The sequence below is a fragment of the Brienomyrus brachyistius genome, unplaced genomic scaffold (assembly GCF_023856365.1).
Source record: "Brienomyrus brachyistius isolate T26 unplaced genomic scaffold, BBRACH_0.4 scaffold35, whole genome shotgun sequence".
NCBI lineage: Eukaryota > Metazoa > Chordata > Actinopteri > Osteoglossiformes > Mormyridae > Brienomyrus > Brienomyrus brachyistius.
The window spans coordinates 2,367,663-2,389,140 of record NW_026042310.1 but is presented as its reverse complement, the minus strand read 5'-3'; the positions used below and the strand labels follow the sequence as shown (position 1 = coordinate 2,389,140).

Here is a 21,478-nt window from a genome sequence, read left to right as displayed (position 1 = left end):
AACGTTCCGCGTTCATGCTACCTTGTTAAATTCGCTGTGTGCTATGTGCACACGAATGATAATGCGCTATAGAGCAAAAGCCCAAATGCAGATTAGAGTTTATAACGGCGTCCAATAACAGGGCCATATGAATCGATCTTATTAAATGCAAATCCACTTGTGCACGTGTAGGGGAGCCATCACGAGGATTACTGCACCTTTTTCGAGAGTTTTTTTTTGTAAATCTAGTTTGTGTGTCTTTGACAAGGCAACAGATCATCCTGTTACCATGTGAGTTGTACTTTGGGGAGGAAGGGGTCCCACTGGTTGGGGGGCTTGATGATGCAATGATGAAAGCAGGCCAAACTGGTTTTGGCCTAGGTCGGCCGTAGGCTGATGTTACCGCTGACGCGCTGATTGTGAGGTCACACCGCTGCCCCATGGCATTTCAGGATGAAAAGAATGTAGACTAATGCGACGGCGCATTACTGGCGCCTCTGCCTTGCTCCTGCTCTGCAGCCTCCCAAGGCCTGCAGCTCCTGGCGATGCGGGCTCTCCGCAACCCAGCCGCAGCCTGCCGTCCCCAGCTGGTTCCTGCGATTCTCCCCAAACCACCCTTCATACCTTCTTATCTGAATTCCCAAATTACCCCCTCCTACAATGCGGTGTGGGAGCATTATGTTTGTAAAGAGAGGATCCATCCATCCATCTCCTGAAACAGCTTATCGTATTCAGGGTGGCGGATTCTATAAATATGTCAGTTTGCTATTTTTGCCATTGTGGAAAGATTAATTAAACCAAAATTATATGTAGAATGTGGCTGGCAGTCATGTGACCAAGCATGTGACCTGTTGTGCACATTTTACATTCTTTAAACTAACTTTCTGCTGGTAGAGCCAAGGATGGGGACACTTTGCAGAGATCCGGTATGTTCCTCAACAACAGCCCACTAATCGTCCTAAATATCATTTACTTTCTCACATATTTTACTACCTAATAAAAAAAAGAAATCGGGTAGGTGAGACCTCACAAAAAAACGGAGGAAATAGTTACAAACGATGCCTGGAAACGCTAAGTTAATATGATAGAAACAATGATTAACAATTTATCTACTATCTAAACATTTTGTTCTGACATTATCAACAGTTTTCCTACTAGGTAAAAATATTGTATGCCGGATGATGGTCTGTGAATCCGTTTCACGGTATTTTATAAATACGTGCGCAAATACATTTTGACATTGTAAGTTTTCTCATTCCCTGCAAATGGTTTAAAGAACATTTTAGGGGAGCACTATGGAAATAGCATTGTGCATAATTCTGGATCTACACCATAGTGGGAAATGATAAACTATCTTTCCTTCTTGTCACTCCACAATTATTTTAATGTTTGCGATTCGTTACTTTACGCAAAACACCGCAAGCACTGGCCGGGATTGACTGAAATGAAACGGTAAACGCAACACTCCTCCTTCCGGTCGATGAGATCTTCAACATTTTTATTGTTGGGAATGTGATTATTATTAAATTATTATTATTAAAACTTCTACATTTACACACCAAGTATAACTAATAGTATATTTATAACGCACTTTATATGTAATATTTTTATATAACGAATACAATATATGGAGCATAAATCGGTCAGATTTCTCCTCGATATTTTATTGTATAAAACAACTTATAAAACACCGATCTGGTAGCGGCCAGTGAGTGACCGTCAGTGCTGCTTTCAATTTGTTTGCACGTGCCACGTTCCTGAGATGCTGCAGCCCGCCAAGTGCCACAAATGTCTGTTTCCAAGTTTTGTCTTTGTTCACTGGAAATATCAGAGGGGCCTCAGATCTATCTAGCTTATCAGCGTAATGCGACTCGATATGTCAGGTCCGTCTATGGCTCCATTAGATGGCAGTCATGAATATGCTAGTATAAGGGCAATAAAAGCTATTAATATTAAATCCACCATAATATGCATAATCCGCGCGCTTAATGGAAACCTGCGTCCTCCGGTAGTTATGTTCAGATGCTGTGACCAACTCTCTCCGGCTTAATTGGGGCAATTCATTCCAGGAACAAGTATTCTGCCCACTAGCCAGATGCTGGTGTCTGTGAGGGAGGCAAATGAACACAGCAGTTAGAGATCGTGTGATGAAAAATTTAACGCTTCACACCCATGATAGGCACATATTTTCACATAAAAAGTGACCAGTCCAATTAAAGCTTTTGGGGTGATGAATTCAGTGGGAAAAAAATCCGTCTGACCATTTCAACCTTGCTAATAATATATATAATAATAATATAATGCAACCTACTAGCCTAATGGGCTATTTTATATGCATTTTGGATCGTAAGATCCATTTTTTTCTCTTCTGCTTCGAATTTTATTCATGAGGTGTTAGAAACTTAGCGCTAAGGATTTAGTCACGAGAGCGCTTCCCCCTGGGCATTATATAGGCCTATATAAGAAAAAAAGTGCAAGTGCACTGACTTCGCTCGCGACTTTAAACGCATTAATGATGGTGATTTAACAATGTAATAAGAACATTCGTCAAGTCATATTCGCTGTCATGGAAATTGCTTTAGGTACCCCTGGGCAATTTCAGCTGGGGAGGTATAACATCCGACTTCAAAAGACATGGCCAAGCCCAACATGTTTCAAAATGCTGCCTTTTGCCAAATCTCACTGACCGTCTTCAACGTGTCCGGCAGTGCCCGGCAATATTAAGATTTTAGCTGGACTTAAGCACCACAGATGCCAGAATGAATTGATGAAATTGGCTTCTGAGGGTTTTCGCAGCATTTCTATTCGTTGCACGGCTTTTTTTTTTTTTTTTTTACTGCTGATCCGATCTATAACGAAATTCGTTAAGTTGGGATGGAAACCCCACGGAGCACGTCCCTGCAGCACCTCCGCGCTTCTCCGCTTTCTCCGTTGCACGCGCGGGAATTGTGCATCCCTAATCCGCGTCTTTTGAAAAGGGTGAATTTTATTAACGCGCCTTCGAGGGCTGGAGGGTTGCGCGCCAAAGATGATTAAACATTCATGCTAAACCAACACACTCTCACACTCGCGGCGGATTCAACAGGTCTTTGAGAAGGTCTCCGACGGCTGTCCAAGCAAATAAACTTATTGAAATGAACAGTGGCCGGAATGGTAATATTGGCATTGGCTCGGGAAGCAGGATCCGTTCTTTATGTCGTATTTTTTGGTTTTGTCCGCCTTACCATAACTAACCAGGTGATGTCAGATTTTGTCTCACTATAATCGGCGTCTGATTATACCTAATAATTCATTTTTGCAATATACGGATGCTTATCAGTATATTCGTAAATACGCAAAAATAAAAATAACTTCCAATATCTGTAACTTAAAAAGACGAGGTGTAAGTGATGGCGCTCTCCTGCTCAAATTTCAAACTTGAAATTTTTTAATTCTACGCAATCCGTTATTTATGAAACGAGTAAAATGCAACGAAAACTGCGAATGCATTGTGCGTTTCGCCATAGTTTTCTCTACCAACCCGAAAATGACCCAGACGTGTGAATGCCCCAGTCCGCCTCGAGGAGTCAGGTGGGTGACCTCGTGCAAGTGGAGCGAAAACAAGATCACCACCAATCACCGGTGCGCTTTGTACAATGATGCGAATTAAATTTGAATTCATCGTGGAGCGCTTGTTGGTAATTCTGTTAACAAAAGGTATCCTTAGAAGGTATTAAATATTCATCACTTCTATGAATAACAATTGGTTAGGGACCACAAGCTTCTGTTTACCTTTCTGTGGTACCTCTGTATGCGCCTGAACCTGGCGCTCAGAGAGGGGCCTGGCTGAATGCGGTGCTTACCTGTAGCTGGCATCTCATTGAGTTCTTAATCCCACATTGCACCAGTACTTCTGACTATACTGATAAGTAGTTTTCATATTTACTCTACAATCGGCTATGACCCGCTGCTGCAATAAATTGCCCCGCGCGTGTCCCTAGTTATATTTTCGTCTTATATTCGGCGTGCCTCGACGTAGTTAATATAAATACGCATAATAGTAATTTAATTCAGCATCTGATCCATCCTTATTAGAATATGAATAATCGTAATGAATTCTGGGATCTAACCAGGCGTTCTGAATTAAATCAATTAAAGTGAGCGCCAGGAACAACGGGAGCAGTTTCAATTGGTTACTTAATGTTTTCATAATGTATATATATATATATATTATATATAATTTATACATTATATATATATAATGTATAAATATATATGTAAAGGCTAACGGATCCTTGATGGTGGAATGAAATTGACGGAACGTCATACTGCGGGGTCCGTCTGGGGCAGGTTTTCCCAAAGTTTCCCAGCTCTCCTCGGAGAGGAAGCTCCTGAATATTTTTCGGGCTTTCTCAAGCTAAATGAACATGCTATCGCCGGATGCCCACTTCAGTTAGGAAATACTGAGAAACAGCAAGGTTTTTTTAGGCACCATGTAGGCCTAGCCTAATTGCCTCGCTGCTCATTGTAGATTAATACCTTCGCTGTTGGATGTTTCAAAGTTTCACTGGCTAAATGAATTAATTAAAAGTAAATGTTGCTTTTAGACATAAGGTGTAGCCCTTCGCGGACAACTTACTCTACAAACAGCAAGTTCAGGGAGGCGTAAAAGACAGTTTCCCCACGGGGATTAATAAAGTAATGATAATAATAATTATTATTATTATTTGTAAACGATCTAGACACTGGCGTGAATCGCCATCGCGTTGTTCCTGTGATGATTGCTGCAGTTTGTATGTTTCATCCGACCTAATTGTTACTGTCCAGTGGCCCCCCCGTCACCACCCCCACTCTAGAGCAACTCTTTTAATTGCACGCGCTGGTCGTGTGCAGCTCTCGGCTGTACCGAGCGAAGCTGGCGGAGAAGGGCAAACATTGGTTAAGCAAATTGGTATTTAACTGCAAACTTGCTAGTCTCCTAGCCCTGCATTATTCATCACTAAGACAGGAAAGTAGCAGTGCAGTCCATCGGATTTTACCCGAAAGCAGACGGACGGAAGCCGCTTTGCGGGAAAGCAATTCAGGATTAAATAGCAAAATATATCACAGCCAAGTGAGAGCGAATTCCCCTTCCGAAACCATAGGCCTGCGTTGGTCGGATAAATAATCTCACTGAAGTGCGTCATCAATTTGAACTGTTTACTTTCCTGTTTTTCTGTCTTTTTTAAAAAGGTCTGGACGTGTGGATGAATCAGTCTGTAATCGTAAACCGAGGAATAACAATCACATTTTAACCGGTGGACACGTAAACGGAGCAGACGTAGGCGAAGCTAGGGGCTCCTTTTATTTTCGCAAACGTGGTAAACGGAAGTTGTATTTCCCCTCGCTTTTCTCTTGCCTTTCCACACCAGGTCTCTATTCGAAATAGAATACTAGAAATAACTGTCGTCAAAAAAAATAGTTTAATTAAAATCGTACTTTTATTAAACGAATATGCTTAGCTAATGTCCGACTGTAAACGACGGATTTATGTTGCTCCGGTCGGAGGAAGGCTATCTTGCCAGTTGTAAATATATTATTTATGGAACATGATTAGAAGGTTATACATATTTCTTTGAACACGCTTTCTTGAATTAAACATACATCGGGTATGTTACTGTATCTTTGAATGTAGCCCATATGTGTATTCAAAAACATTATATTTTGGATAGGCCTACAGGAAAATGCGTATACGTTTTATTATTAAGTTTGGGAGATAGGCTAATTAAAACGCGTATTTGGTTTACATTCACAAGATCATAATGAAGTATAACGCACAAACATGTGTAGGCCTCTATATCCATATGGTAGTGAAAACGAATCATTTCGTCAGATTATGACGCTTTGACATCAATTTAATTCAAGCCGTTGGAAAATAAAGAAATAAAAAAGGCGGTTAAACTAGCCACTCCATCAGCAAGCAAACATGCGAAGAAATTGCTCAGGAGACTGGATTTTAAAAACAAGGTTTAGGACTGTGAAGTCAATTTCCCCCATTTCATGTTTATTTTTCCCGAAGACGTATCAGCTGTCAGTTACTTTGGCCCGTGTTTGCGTTTTTTTTATAGGAAACATTTAAAAGCCGCAGCTGTGAAAGATGCAGCTACGTGAGGAAATTTAATGTTATCACCCTTAACGTGGTCCATTATTGTCTATGAACATTCTGAATTATAGGTAGACTATAATACAGTACGGAAGTCATTTTGTCTAACATTTCTGTGATTTGCACAACTTTCCCCTTTCAGTAAAATTATCAGGGCTCCGCGCCAGTTGCTGCATAAGTATTTGACACATCGCCTACTGGGCATAACTAATGTGTCTCAACGTAAATCGCATTTAAAAATATAAAACTCAGTGCTGTACCTATGTGGGTCACAGCAATCAATCGTATGCTTGTATACGTGTAATAAAGATTTGGGGGGAAAAAAATCTTTATTTATAAACATCCAGGAATCGGTATAATAGGTGCCGTACGGTGTGATAATACACCGACTCTTAGCAGTGAATCGTGTATGTTTTTAAAGCTACTGTTTTTCTTAAATTCCATCCCACAAACCCATAGCCTATATTTCAACGTGCTTTTGTATTTTGATTCAAAACCACTTTAGGAATGCAAAGCAATTTCGAGGGTATTGCTGCATTACCGTGCTTTTTATACAAGTATTCGTGGACTGAACATTAACAATGAAATGTATTGAATACTTGTATTTATTGTATTTGTGTACGTCTTGGTTTTCGCATTTACATTTCAAAATGTTTTTTTTATATAAATGCAAAGTGACGCTTAGGTTTTTGGTTTGACAAGGTTATGAATATTTGGTTAGAAAAGTGTACTCCGGCTAGCAGAAAGCCGCGTTTGAGTCACTCCTCAGCATACATTTTCAGAGCTGTCCCTGGTGCTGAAATCTCTCAGCCTTCGGAGTTCTGCGATATTAATCGCAACGATTTAAATCTTCATATACATTTTGACATATTAAAGTTGCATAAAATTGAATTCTTGGTGTTGTGTTGTTTAGCGAGCGCTATATTACTGTTTTATTGATGTTCGGATTTTGTGGCCCGTGAAATTAATAATTTGCATGTTAGGTATCGAGTGCGTAAAATGTATTTTCACTTGTCTGTACGCTGAAAACGTCTTAATTTTGTCTCGCGCTCTTCTCTGCCCCTGTATTCGGCCACTAACTGCGGTTCGCGGCGTGTCACCGGAATAACTAAGATCTCTGTGTGGAAACATTGAGCTTCTAAGAAGACTCAAGCGTCATTAAATAGTAATGCTTCCCACGCCGTTAACTCTTCAGCAACTAGTAATGCAAGCGTGATGGATTTTAGACCAGCCGTACGTGAAAGCCTGCAGTGCGGGTCACTTCACATGCGGCGCGTTCCTTGACCATAAAATCTGAAAAAAGTTTACAATGTCTTTATTAACGACATTCAGACAATGTATCGCATTTGCTTAACCAGTATGCCTTTATGCATTCTTGGCAAGTTCTAAAGTCCATTTTCAACATTTAACCCAATCATTAATTACATTTGCTTTCCAATATTTGGGAATTAAATTGTTATTTGCTAAGAGTATGAAGGATAATACATTTTTCAGTGCAGACAGTTGGCCCGGAGTTGTGTGACCTTTATTTAATATAACGAAAGAAACTTTATTATTGGTTGAAATCTCGGGTAAATATTTTGCTGTTTACGACAAACAGCAAACATTCTTTAAAAGCTATTGCTGTTCATTTTTAATTGATTCAGCGATTAAATTGAAGTCAATATATCTTTTAAAGTTTTTGTAAAGGTCACTTTCATAAATTTAGTGTCACTGGTTTGTCTTAATGGTTAACTGAATTAGTCCAGTAATTAGGCCAAAATAGAAAATTGCAAAATTATTATAAATGTGATTATATGATGATAACGAACCGATGCCTGCATTGTGTTTGTAGCAGACGAAAATAGTCCACAAGGTCATTAACATTTTATAATATGTGACTAAATGCATGGTTCAATAGAAGAAGGGGGTGTATATATATTCAAAGTAATACGGCTTTTTTAAGCTTACACGTTTTTGAGTGAAAAATTATCGCGGAAACGACAAGGAGTCCCTGACTGCTGCCAAATTGTTTAGGTTTAATAACCTCTGCGTTTGATCAGCCTCTGAGGCGCTGCTCTCATTTATTACTTTTGATTAAATAATCTTCTTAATTACGTCGTCAGGTTTTAATTACCGTCGAATATGCATGGTTTCTTTCTGTCTCTACTCGCGTGCTCAGGAGAGATCAAATTATGCGTGTTTGTTCTTTATTGCCCGCTGTTATTAAAACCAAAAGAAGCAAACGTTACAATGATGTTCCCTTGTTCACCTTGTCAGCATCAATTTGAACTCCGCTCACTCTCACCTTCATTCATGTATGGCGTTTATAAGACATTGCATGCACGTCGTCTGAAAGCTGTGGCAGTTCGCATATAAAAAATGTACATGTAGTATATAACCAAGGTATGTTCATATACGTTAAATTAACGATATATATATCAAAAACCCGTTATTAAAAATTTACGGATATTAAGTGTAGTGACATTATATGTTATGTATGGTGGTTTTAAACATTTGCTGTGTGGAATAAGACGACCTCTCACCACTAGCAGGTGAAGCACGCAGATGAGTATATCGGGCACGGGTTTACTCTTGAAACATGAGGGGTCAATCATCGATGGAAATGCTCCAGGAAAAAAAAAACATCTGGAAAAAAGTCTGAACCCCTCGCATCCGTTAATCTACTTTCTACAAGCCTGCCGCCATAACTCGAGCCGAGCGCTCGTGCTGCTATGCTTGCGTTTGTGAGAGAGGAGGAAAACCATAGTAATGTAACAGAGAAACGATTCTCCAAGGCCCCAGGGCTGCACTCAAGACTCGAAGTTCATTAAATTTTTATAGGCAGCGCTTGGCCAAGGTCTATTTATGAAAATGCGCTTTCCGCTTCATGGAAGACACAAGTCAGAAAAGGAACCATCGAGAGGAATGTAAATTTAAGCGTGTAATCATTTATACTTAGGCCTATATATTTCTATCATTTACTTCTAAAAACGTTGAAACAATATGAAGTGGCAAGCGAAAAGCGCGCCTTCCTCTATTTGACATATATATGGTCTTTTTTTTCCCCGTCCAGAGTTAATGAATAATGTACACGCTTTAGAAAGAGCTATGCAAATCGCAAGCCTACATGTTCGCATGTACACATATGTGTTTATAGATTGCTTCCCATCCCCCGGTCGGCCGGAGAATAAGTTACACGGTAGATTTTGTTAAGAATAATTCTCGGCCGATACATTTTGACGTATGCATACGCTAAGGTTTCAAATGACAGGACGTCAGGCGGGCAAGGCCGGCCGTCCAGATGCTGCTGCGTGCATTTTCCGTGCGTCAAATCTTAATTTCGTGAGGCCGCTTCAGATTTGTTTTAGGGAGGAATCTCGAGTTTTCGTATTGTATATGTCTTGCTTTGCGCGTGATTGTGTGTTAACATATTTATTTGATCTTTGCGATAACTGGAACTGTTTGAATAAGTTTTACGGAAAATGAGCGCAATGTTATGACCAAACTATTCAATAAAACTACTGCTGGATTCTGATTAATTTACGCATCAGTTATTTTGGATGGACTAGCATCTATATGAAATATAAACACAAGACTTACGATTACATTTTAACAGGAAATTGTCACATTGCATATACGCAATTGACATTATTTAAAATGTCTAAAAACAAAGCTATTATTTAATTGTAAAGAATCCGGTGGATACAAAAAATTGACAGTTGCAATGAACAGTCCAAAGTGAAAAAATTGACCTACGCCCAGCATTATTAAAAAATAAAAACCTAGGGTTAAAACCATTTTTGTGCAATTAAGATAATTTGTAATGAGACGTCAGTTAATCATTTTTAATTTTATGCGATCGAAATAAAAAAAATATTCTATTTATCCGCGTTAAAGGCGACAATTTAATGACTCCTCTACTGTTATTTAATTAAAACGTTTATTTCGTGATTTTTTTGCAGATATAATATACAGGAACAGTAATAAAGCTTTAACGAAAGTTTTTTTTTCCGTTCACCAAGTAAGTAGACTTTTCAGTTTTACTCTAAATGGCTGAACTGAGTTACTAATCTCCGAGGAACGATGACAGGAGTTGATGTTGTACAACACAGGCGATCCACTGAGCGAAAGGATATCCCTTTCTTAACAAACACATACAAAAATCAATAGTATCATAACAGCCGGGATTCATTATTCATTAATAACGAGTTTTACAGCCCAAAGACACCTGCTGCATACTGGGCGCCGCTAAGAGACACTGACAGCCGCTGGACCTACCAGGCTGTCTTCAGGTGCGTTTGGGCGCCGATGTTTACACCAGCCCCATCGCAACCCTGCATTTCTATGCCGCGTGACACTGGCAAGGATGCCGCAAATAGGCCGATATGTGAACAGATGTCACCTGCGCTGGGAGCTACTTTTATAACGATGCCCACCGTTGATGCTTTATCCATTACATCGCATTTACATTGGAATAGGATACGCCGCGCTACGCGACATTTGTACTTGTGTTGCAGTCAGCTTCTCTAAATACAAATAAGTGGTGATTGCATCAATATGTCTGATACAAATATTTTTTTTCAGAACAACTATAAAGCTGAACTTTAATTGCATTTATTAAGTGATGGATTGAATTACATTTAATCGTCTATTTGGGGGTAGTTATTATCCGGAAGCCTAAGATGTAATAAACCCCATAGCGGAGACAGTCAACTTATTTATGAAGGTTTAAATTAAGGTCTCTGTACGTCATGAAAGATAACTTAGTCGATACCTGTTTATCCTCAAGTAGTCAGGTAACGTCAAAGTCGGCCGCCTTTCCTGGTCACGTGCACACAAAGATCAAGTGCATCCGACCGGAACAGACTAGAAACGCCTGGCAGAATATCTGATGTATTTTACAATGCTTTTAACGTTTTGAGCTTTTAAATTAGCTAATAGTAATAAGTGAAAAATAATAATAAGCACACTATGTTATGAAGGCCCCTTTTATTGTTATTGTACTTTTAAAATCATAATCTGTTCTTATTTTCGAGAACTTTCAAGCATCAGACGAAAGGCAAATGAAGACATTAATATAATTTTAAACGAAAACGTAAAAGATCTACATATATTATTTTTTAAAATAAGTCTGACAGTCGTGATAATTGGCTGAGACCCAGAAAACATCCTGAAAAATTTGTGTAAGGCTAATTTTTCAGCTGCAAAATGACACATGTTACTAAAATGAAAAATAATATCAGCGTAGCAGTCGCGATTCTTAGCGGCCATAAAAGATAGAGCAGATGAGGTAAAACGTGCATGGTTTATTTAAGATTCTGTCGCGTACACAGACACATTTTAAGCACACTTTCACAAATTAATCAGACAAGTTGTCTTCCGAATAAATTAAGTTTAAATAAATAAGCTTAAAAATAACGATAAATAAACAACAGTTGCTCACTTTAGATTATCTACAAAGTGCACTGAATTTTTAATATGGGAAATTCAGGGAAGGTCAGTGTTTGAAATGTCGGCTACCACACCGCCCTCTTCAAATGATAATAATAATTAGTATTATTTGTGGGGGAAATTACGTATTTCGATAGATTTTTGTGTGGGCGTAAGGGAATTCGTACAACATAGCAGTTTCAGTAATTTGATTGTCAATGCGTCCTTGCGGTGAAATTTGCTGAGACAACACTGTTACATATCTGAGTTACAGGATCCTATGAAATGAAATTAAAAAAACGAATAAACTACTTGATTTCCTAATTCCAAGACCATGGATGTGGCGAAACTACGGTAATGAGGTAGACACAGCGAAACAGACTGTGTATGTTCGTGTATTTAACGTGCGGTCGCGTGGGTGTTTTTTTCGTTCGTATTGCAAGGCATTCGAACGGGTTTTTAAACTATTACATCAAGCTTTACGCCCTACGGGGTAGACCATGCAACGGTGTTATGGCGCGGTGCATCTCCTGAAAACACATAAGGTTAACATAATAAGCCCCAATTTAATGCTGCAAACAACAAACGTTTTTTAAAAAAGAAACAAAACCGTTGCGTTCTTCACACACGTAGGTGCATTGTATTCACAAGTATTTACATGAGTAAATATAAAAAAAGTTTTTTTTTGACATGACAGAATAACAATTATTCTTTTTTTCGGCATTTTGTACAATAACTGCTTTTGAGTTACGCGGTCGAGCTGTTTTCCTTCTCTGACTCTTCAGAAAGCACGATGGACGTCTCCTTAACTTATCTTTGTTATAACACATATTGTTTCATAACAACAGTGTCAAGCTCATGGACTGTGGTTGCGGTTTCAAGTGTTGATCCCATTTTATTATGAATGAAACGTATCTCGCAAGCCTGGGTTATCCGTCTTAGTTTTTTGATGCTCTGTTGTCTTTTAAAGTGTATAGATTGGTTACAGTCTTTGATTTGGCCCTAATGCGTGGCGGAAAACTTCATTCTTTTCTGCTTTTGCCTTTGATTGCAAAACCACACCCGCACGACGTTTTTTTTCAGGTCCAGTTTCTCGGCTATGGCGGCGATCTTCTCCGATGATGGTCTCGGTTGCACGGCAAAGTATGCTTCCAGGGACCGTTTCTCCGGGGCGGCGATAGAGGTGCGTTTTCGCTTTTTGTCACCACCGTTAAAAATCTCCGGCTTGGACATTTTCTCCCGCTGAGCCCTCTCGGCCTCTTCCAACCAAGCTTCGAGTATGGGTTTCAGCGCCACCATATTGTTGTGCGACAGCGTCAGAGACTCGAACCGACATATAGTGCTTTGGCTGAGGCAACCGACTCCAGGGATTTTGAGATTGGCCAGCGCCGATCCCACGTCAGCCTGCGTGACCCCAAGTTTGATGCGCCTCTGCTTGAAGCGCTCGGCGAAGGACTCCAGCTCTCGGGGGTCGGGTTCGGAGTCGCCGCCGCCGAGGGAGTTGTGCGGGCCCAGGCCGTGCGGGTGCATGTTCATGGTCTGTGGGTGGTGATGCTGCATGTGGTTGATGGCGGACATGTGGGCGTGCGGGTGCGAGGCGGCGGAGCAAACGTCGGAGCCGGGCATGCCCCCTAGAGATATGCCCGGCGTCAGATGGTCCAGCAGATCGCCCTCCAGGCCCTGTGAAGGCTGGTGATGGTGATGGGAGCTGAGCACGGACGGGTGGTGAAGGTGAGCCGATGAGGAGGTGGGGGTGCAGGTCATGCTGGTCATGCTGGTCATAGTATGGTAAGTGGCGTCTGGTTTGAAAGGGTGGCCCTTCGGGGTGACGATGTCCACCGCCGCCAGCGCCTCCGCTCTCTGCAGGAGACTCTCATCGAAACCGGCGAAAATGTTTCCCTGCAGCTGTGACAGGAGACAAGATCGGACGGCTTTAAAAAGCGCCGCAGACGGTATCACACTGAGCGGCGACCGCGGACGGCAAATTAATTTATGTTTAGTTTACACACAGACGGCCCAGCGCAAAATATAAATGTCAGCTGGTAAGTTAAATGTCATGCACAGGGATACAGGACTACCGTAAGAGAGTTAACTTTTAAATTCGCCTATTTTGGGACCAAACAAGAAATCTGATGGATATCATTTAAAGTAGCACATTTCGGTGCAACAACCTCTCGCTTTAGATTACATCGACATCACCTCAAACGTTTTATCTGAGTCGCAGCGGACTGCTTCATTAAGGATGTCAGATTCCGGTAATACGGCTCCTTTATCCAATCCTGTCACCAGGCGCACTTTTCAGGGACTTGAATAAATGGTGTTGGACTTACCGAAGGCGTGGGCAGACAAGCCCTCCGAATAGCCTCTGAACTGGAGTGGAGAGGTGTGTATTTAGGCTCGTGAAGAATCGGGTGCATGCTGAAAGGCTGCTTGCTGTTCATGGACATCATGATTGCAGATAGCCCTGGTTCTCGCTGTCCGTGCTCCTTCGCTATTTCTGTTATCTCTCCAGTGAAGGAATCTTCTTCAGAAACGGATGAAAAAAAGCCTGGCAAAACTCCCGTCCAGCAAGTCAGTCAGTTGAGTATTTATTGACTGCTGTCGGGTGTGCGCGTGTATCGTTGTCTAGTACAGGGCAAATCTTCTCCGGGAGCTATAAAATAACGTGTGTCCGCTGGCCCCGCCCCGCCGGTGGCGTAAATCCGCACCCTTTAACACCCCTTTGAATGTCATTGGAAATTACACTTGCGATCACGCCTCCGGGATGCAGACCTCTTACTTTTTGGTTACCGCTGGTGGGGCAAGATGGGGAGCGTCGCCCCGCCCCCTACCAGGGTGACACGCCCACATCGGCCTGGATTTGATTGGCTGAACTCCTGTATCACGCCACGCCCAGCATGCTGTTTCAGATCGGTAGACTGTGATGTTTTGCTGTTCTATGTATCAGTGTGTGCGCGTGCGTGTGTGTGTGTGTGTGTGTGTGTGTGTGTGTGTGTGTGTGTGTGTGTGTGTGTGTGTGTGTGAGAGAGAAAGAGAGGTGCTTTTAAAGAAAACTCAAAATACTTATTATTATTTACCATTTGAATTGTTACGGTCTATTTCATTCACATTTATGCTATAAAGCTATACTGTGTCATCAAGATGCCTTCTAAGTCTTCATTCTCTTCACAAAGGGTCCTTAAAAACGGAAAGCATGAAACTATTAATAAAATGCGAACTTTAAGGAGTAACATATGCTGTTAAAATATCTTAAACAGGTGGTATAAAAGTGGACCCAGATAGCATCATGTTATTGTTTCAACGTATAATTATAATTAACTGCGTTGAATTGCGGTCGGTGTTAAATTATCAACGTTGAAACGGAACTGATTTTTGGTCAGATTTTCAATATTGAAAAAATTGATGGTGGCAAAACCAACCTTGTTGATATAAAGTTAAAGACAGAAGATCAACTTTGTTTCAGCCTTTTTCTCTGATATGGAATCAATGTCATTTCTACATATGTGTGCTATCTGGGGATTCAAAACGCAATATTTGTAGTTCGTGGAAAACTGTTCCAAAAGTATGAGCAGATACATGTTGTAACAGTAGAGCTTTGAGCTTAGTTCATTCACCATCTAATAATAGTTAATTAATCAATTATTCATTCTTTATTTCGATGCACCTCCGCATGTCTTCCTCCTGAGGTAATTACGTACTCGTCTGCTTATAAGTAAGTTAAAAGCAAAGCGAGCAGTTGTCATTGTTACCACACAACAACAAAATGTGCATTTAACGCTTATGTGAGATAGTAGGGGACAGCTAATTTAGCACTGGGGGAGCAGTATTTTGTTCAGGGTACCTTGGTATTCAGGGATTCAAACCGGCAATCTTTTGACTACAAGCGCACTTCCCTAAGCATTAGGCCAACAGATAGCATGTAATTAAATATTAAGCACATTAATTGTAGATGACACCAGAGTGGACTGTCGCGTTCAGAGTGACTCCATGGAGGGTGTCACCCCCCCGGTGCCGTACCGCGTAAGACCCCGTAGCTAGGTGATGGACAGGGCGGGGCTTGGAACACCCACTAGTCCGTGCTGCCCTGGGTCATGTTGAGCCAACATTGTCATCGCACTAATTGGACTCGAAACTGGAGACTTTTACAACGGTGGGGCAACAATGGGGAACTGGTCTCAGGGATGCCGTCTTGGGAAATCTGAGGACAACCCCCCCCCACCCCCATTCCTTTCTACACTCCATATCCGATGCGCAGAACCCCCTCATTAATTATACATCGCCCCCTGCTGCCCACGTCAGGAATGGCATTTGGCGTGAGGCTGAGCTGGCTTGGTTGGTGGTGAGATGGTGGCGACAGGTGCGAGATTTGCGAAGGTGGACGCGTGGTGAGTGGCTAAGAAGCGTTTCGGGGGAGACCTGGAGTCAGTCATTCTGAGAACCACCCGGGCGAAGAAGAGAAGATGTTGATACTGATTCTGCACTGGAGTGGATGGAGAACAGGAAGTGGTTCAGGATTTGGTCAGAACTTCCTGTTTCTCTCTAAAAAAACACAGGGCTCTCCTGCTCTGCTCTACAAAATCCTCGTTTCCCCGATTAATGTCTACGAAACAAGCCGAATTGCCATTAATCAGGTGCTTTCACTAATTAATATTAATGCCAAGATTGAAGACTCATTGTGTTAATGAACGGGCGGTATAGTCGCAGTGAGACGAACGCTGAAAGGTCGGTAACCGTACCGATACGAGGAGGAATCTTCCACGAGCAAGAACTGTGCCAGAAAATTTGGGAACTCTCCGAAATGCTACGGTTATCTTAGGCCTTCACGGTGGTTGTTGTGTTGTACCTACAATTCCCTTTGGTGCTCAAACTTTGTTCCAGCCCCCTTCAGCCTGTGAAAGGTTCTCCTTTCATTCCCCGGCCCCGTTCCTCTGGAAGGCTCAGCCGATTTGCCGAAACCGCGCTTGAGACCTTTCCGCGCTGGTCCCATGGGTTTGACGTTCAGCCGTCCGCTGGTTTGCTGTCTTCTCCAGTTTTTTTTTTCTTGTCTCCTCGGTCCCCTGCGGCTCTCCTGAATTTTCCGCGGCCTGCCCTCTGCTGCACACGTCGGGTTTGACGGCCAGGCTTTCCGGGGCGAGATCAGACGTCACATAAAGCCGCCCTCGCCCTCCCACCTTGTCCGTTGGCCACCCCATTCACCGGTGGAACGCTCCACTTCGGCAAGGCTCTCAAAGGCTAAGTGAAGATATTATTCACAGTGGAAATCACATTTCTGCTACGCTGAGCAAATGGACTTGGCCCAGGCTGCAGTCAGACAAACACCTTCCTCCTCCCTCCATCTTGTCTTTACTTCCTTTTAATTCTCACACGATTTTTTTTATTCTCATGATCGATCAATTATTGACGGGGTGTAAAATCTAATGTTGCAGATTGTGACCGCTCCCCGAATCTCCTGCCCGGCACGGCGGGGATGCTGAGCATTCGGGGTGTCTAACTACTCACTTTAATGTAATTGCCTTTAGGGTTCCTGGTAAATATTTTATTGACTGCCAGCGCAAATTAAAGATACGGAGCTGGAGGGGAAGCTTGTCCTGCTCCCCTCCTCCTCAACCTCTTTGTAGGTGGGGGGCATCCCAGTGCTTGACCCAATAACACCTGCAGGTGTCGGGACACTGTAGTCATTTCAACGGGTCCAGTCCCATGGGGTGAGATGGGCACTAGGGGGCGCTGTGGAGAATGCCATCACCAAATAGTTTTTTAAGCCGAATCCACAAGAATAGTTCTCTCTCTGTCTATGGTCTCAGACACATGGGGGTGTGTTTGAAGCAGGATAGGAGATGGTGTTGTGTGTGTGTGGGGGGGGGGGTGAGGCCTGAAAGCCCACTGACCTGTGCTGGAGCAGCGAGCAGAGCAGCGGGGAGCAGAAAAACTTCATTAACTGATAGGCCAGGCCTGTATGAGCATTCAGATATACATGAAGCCGCATTTTAATGCCGATCAAGACGCAAAGTCGGGTTTTGCGTGGGAAGATGGCACTTTCCTGCCTGAATTTTCACCCCCCCAGTGGAAATTTCTAACCTCTCGTAGTTTTTATAGCAGCAGAAGTCGAGCAAGAGTTTCCGTCTTGGATCCTGCAAGACAGAATGTGTTTAAAAGCTGCCGTGAGCCCCGTGTGTGTAGCTACCTGTCTCCAAACTCCACCGATGGTCACCTGACCAGTAGGTCTCCCCGAAAGAGCAGAGCATGCCTCTTTCCCTGGATAAGGAATCGGAGGAGTGTGTCCACAGGCATCAAAATGGGCTTTCCAGCACCAGCCGGAGCATAAACTTACTGAAACAGTAACTCGCTGAAACGGGGACTAGTTGAAATAGTGAGATGTTGAAATGAATGAGTTGGTTGGGGTATTAACCCGAAGAAACCTGGCCTTACTGCCGCAATGCCTGGTTTATAGGGTGCATGGTTAACGCAGCAGTGAGTTTGCTGGTAACTTCCACCAACGCTCTATTTAACTGCCTTGTTTTGACGAGGCGTGTTGGAAACCGCGTTCTGCGTTTCTCCACTTATATGTGTCAGTTTCCAGGGAGTTTTCTTCCTCCCACGCTCCCTCGTTTTCTCCACCCCTCCGTCTGCCTCTCCATTCCCTTCGCTCCGTGTCCCCTGTTTACCTGGCCCTGCCCGTGCAGAGTAGATTGGCCCCCGCTTACTCTCAAAAAGCATGGATCGATAGATTAAGTGAGCGTTCATGAATTATGAAGCTTATCCCTACAGTAGCTGGACGTAAAGAGCATGCACTTCTGGACTGGCGTGTAAAAGCTTTAAAGTACAGGACTGTTTACTTGTTTCAAAGCATTTCTAGAGGTGGGGATGTACTCCCCGATTTGAGACCACCTTCTCAGCCATCCCACCCCCACCCCCCACATTCCTTTTCCCCATAGCCAGAGGCAGAACTTTTTTTTTTGAGGGGGGGGGGGGGAATTTGAGGAACACTCTGTGGAGGTGGGAGAAGCTAGGGCAAGGAAAGCTATCCCCATTTGGTTAGAAGATCAGGAACTGGATCCAATATCCCTTACTGCTTGTGATGGCTGTGTGTGTGTGTGTGTGTGTGTTGGGGGGGGCGAATGGCAAGCAGGTACATTTAGTAGCCATTGCTGATCTGGGGGGGGCAGTGTTTTCAATCTGGCAATCTCCAAGCACCTAGTGGGATGTGATCCCAATCTCAACTGTAGGCCTATGTGTGACTCCCTATAGCTCTCTATAGCCACTGCTTATGTTGTCCCTTCACCCCCCCCCCCCCCCAGGATGCAACCTACATCCCCCCCCCACTCTGAGAATAACAGAAGGCGACAGAACAGGAGGGAAGGGAGCGCGGGTTCGAAATACGCTGTGTCTGCCTGCGTTTGCATTTGCATACAAGTGCAATAACATCAAAAACTCGCTTTTTTTCTGTTCTATGAGAATAAAAAATCATCTCAAACAGGCAAACAAACAAAGCGTCGCAAATATCCCAGCAAAAACAGAGGCAATAATGAGATGTACGTTTCAATTAAATATGCCTTTTTTTTTTCTTGAGCTTCAGAAACAAGGGGAGCAGGGGAAACGTCTTTATCTTCTTTCAATGCGGTCGAGAATAGAATTGACTTTGTTTTTGATGGTCTGGGGCGTTTTGAAGACTTTGGGAGAACGTTGGTGGAACAGAGGCGTTTGGTGACAATCAAATGACGATAGTAGAGGAATTGGAGGGGGGGGTTGATTTTGTGCTCTTTTGTATAACAGTCTTCTTATGCTTTCTTCTACATTTGGTGAAATATTAATGCATTCGCTACAGACTATTTGCGTTTATTCATCGAGCTGCAACGTACGGGCGAGATTCACAGCGACACTGGAGCGTTGACTGTTCCTCATTGCGGGACGGCCAGCCCAATTTCGAGACACCACTGGCTCCCCCATGCCTCCCCTGCCCCCCCCGTCAACTCCTCGACGAGGGTCAACTCACCCATTCTCCAACATTAACCTTAATTACTCATTAATTACTTTTAATTACTTTTTTATTTCAATTACTGCTACGTTACAGAGAAGCTGAAATGGGTAGGGGGTTGTATGTGTGTGTGTGTGTGGGGGGGGGGGATGTCGGGGTCTCCTTTCCTCTAAATGATCTGGTTAATGGGGGGAGGAGGGCAGAAAATAAGAGAGGGAAAAACAGCCAATCATTATGTTCCTCTCGAAATGTGTGGCCCAATGCCGTCATGAGATTCCCTGTGTCCTTTCTCACCCAGTCTCCCAGTACTCCCAGTTCTCAGTGTTGGCTAGTCGGGATGCCCTCAGAGTGATGGAGCTGAGATGGTGATATGTGTGTGGGGGGGGGGGCACTTGGGAGATGGGAGTGTTTGGTGTCGCATGGGGGGTCGTCATGGGGACACCAGCTGCTATGGACTGGTGGTAGTGGTGGGGGGAAAATATCCCAGTCCCCTCCCACGGCGGTAACAGGATTAGGCCCCGAAAGCGCCCTGCGTCCCTGTGGGCTCCTCCCACCAGTCCCCCCTGACCACAGCTTAAGGAAGACAGCTTGTTTGTCGGGCCCCAGAGGGCCTGAGGGGCGCCGAGAGCCCCCTGAGAGCAAGAGCCTTCTGGGGTCCCATCACCAGCATTTCTAAGGGGGGGCATGAAGTGCCTGTGTACGCTCTCAGTGCGTATTACACTTTCAGTATGTATTACAGACCCTGTGTACGCTCTCAGTGCGTATTACACTTTCAGTATGTATTACAGACCCTGTGTATGCTCTCAGTGCGTATTACACTTTCAGTATGTATTACAGACCCTGTGTATGCTCTCAGTGCGTATTACACTTTCAGTATGTATTACAGACCCTGTGTATGCTCTCAGTGCGTATTACACTTTCAGTATGTATTACAGACCCTGTGTATGCTCTCAGTGCGTATTACACTTTCAGTATGTATTACAGACCCTGTGTATGCTCTCAGTGCGTATTACACTTTCAGTATGTATTACAGACCCTGTGCACGCTCTCAGTGCGTATTACACTTTCAGTATGTATTACAGACCCTGTGCACGCTCTCAGTGCGTATTACACTTTCAGTATGTATTACAGACCCTGTGTATGCTCTCAGTGCGTATTACACTTTCAGTATGTATTACAGACCCTGTGCACGCTCTCAGTGCGTATTACACTTTCAGTATGTATTACAGACCCTGTGTATGCTCTCAGTATGTATTACACTTTCAGTGTGTATTACAGACCCTGTGCACGCTCTCAGTGCGTATTACACTTTCAGTATGTATTACAGACCCTGTGCATGCTCTCAGTGCGTATTACACTTTCAGTATGTATTACAGACCCTGTGCACGCTCTCAGTGCGTATTACACTTTCAGTATGTATTACAGACCCTGTGCACGCTCTCAGTGCGTATTACACTTTCAGTATGTATTACAGACCCTGTGCACACTCTCAGTGCGTATTACACTTTCAGTATGTATTACAGACCCTGTGTATGCTCTCAGTATGTATTACACTTTCAGTGTGTATTACAGACCCTGTGCACGCTCTCAGTGCGTATTACACTTTCAGTATGTATTACAGACCCTGTGCACGCTCTCAGTGCGTATTACACTTTCAGTATGTATTACAGACCCTGTGCACACTCTCTGTGCGTATTACACTTTCAGTATGTATTACAGACCCTGTGCACGCTCTCAGTGCGTATTACACTTTCAGTATGTATTACAGACCCTGTGCATGCTCTCAGTGCGTATTACACTTTCAGTATGTATTACAGACCCTGTGCACGCTCTCAGTGCGTATTACACTTTCAGTATGTATTACAGACCCTGTGCACGCTCTCAGTGCGTATTACACTTTCAGTATGTATTACAGACCCTGTGCACGCTCTCTGTGTATATTACACTCTCAGTGTGCATTACAGAAATACACCCTGTGCACACTCTCTGTGTAT

The 21,478-nt window shown here is 43.1% G+C and overlaps 1 protein-coding gene across 1 annotated transcript; it reads right to left on the bottom strand.

Moving 5' to 3' along the window:
- Window positions 1–11,368: 11,368 nt before the first annotated feature.
- pou4f4 (POU class 4 homeobox 4) lies at window positions 11,369–14,130 on the bottom strand. Its single transcript, XM_048997922.1, has 2 exons — window positions 13,843–14,130; window positions 11,369–13,417 (listed from the first exon to the last, which is right to left on the bottom strand). The coding sequence occupies exons 1-2, from the start codon at window positions 13,960–13,962 to the stop codon at window positions 12,515–12,517; spliced, it is 1,023 nt and encodes a 340-aa protein (XP_048853879.1). The 5' UTR covers window positions 13,963–14,130; the 3' UTR covers window positions 11,369–12,514.
- Window positions 14,131–21,478: the final 7,348 nt, after the last annotated feature.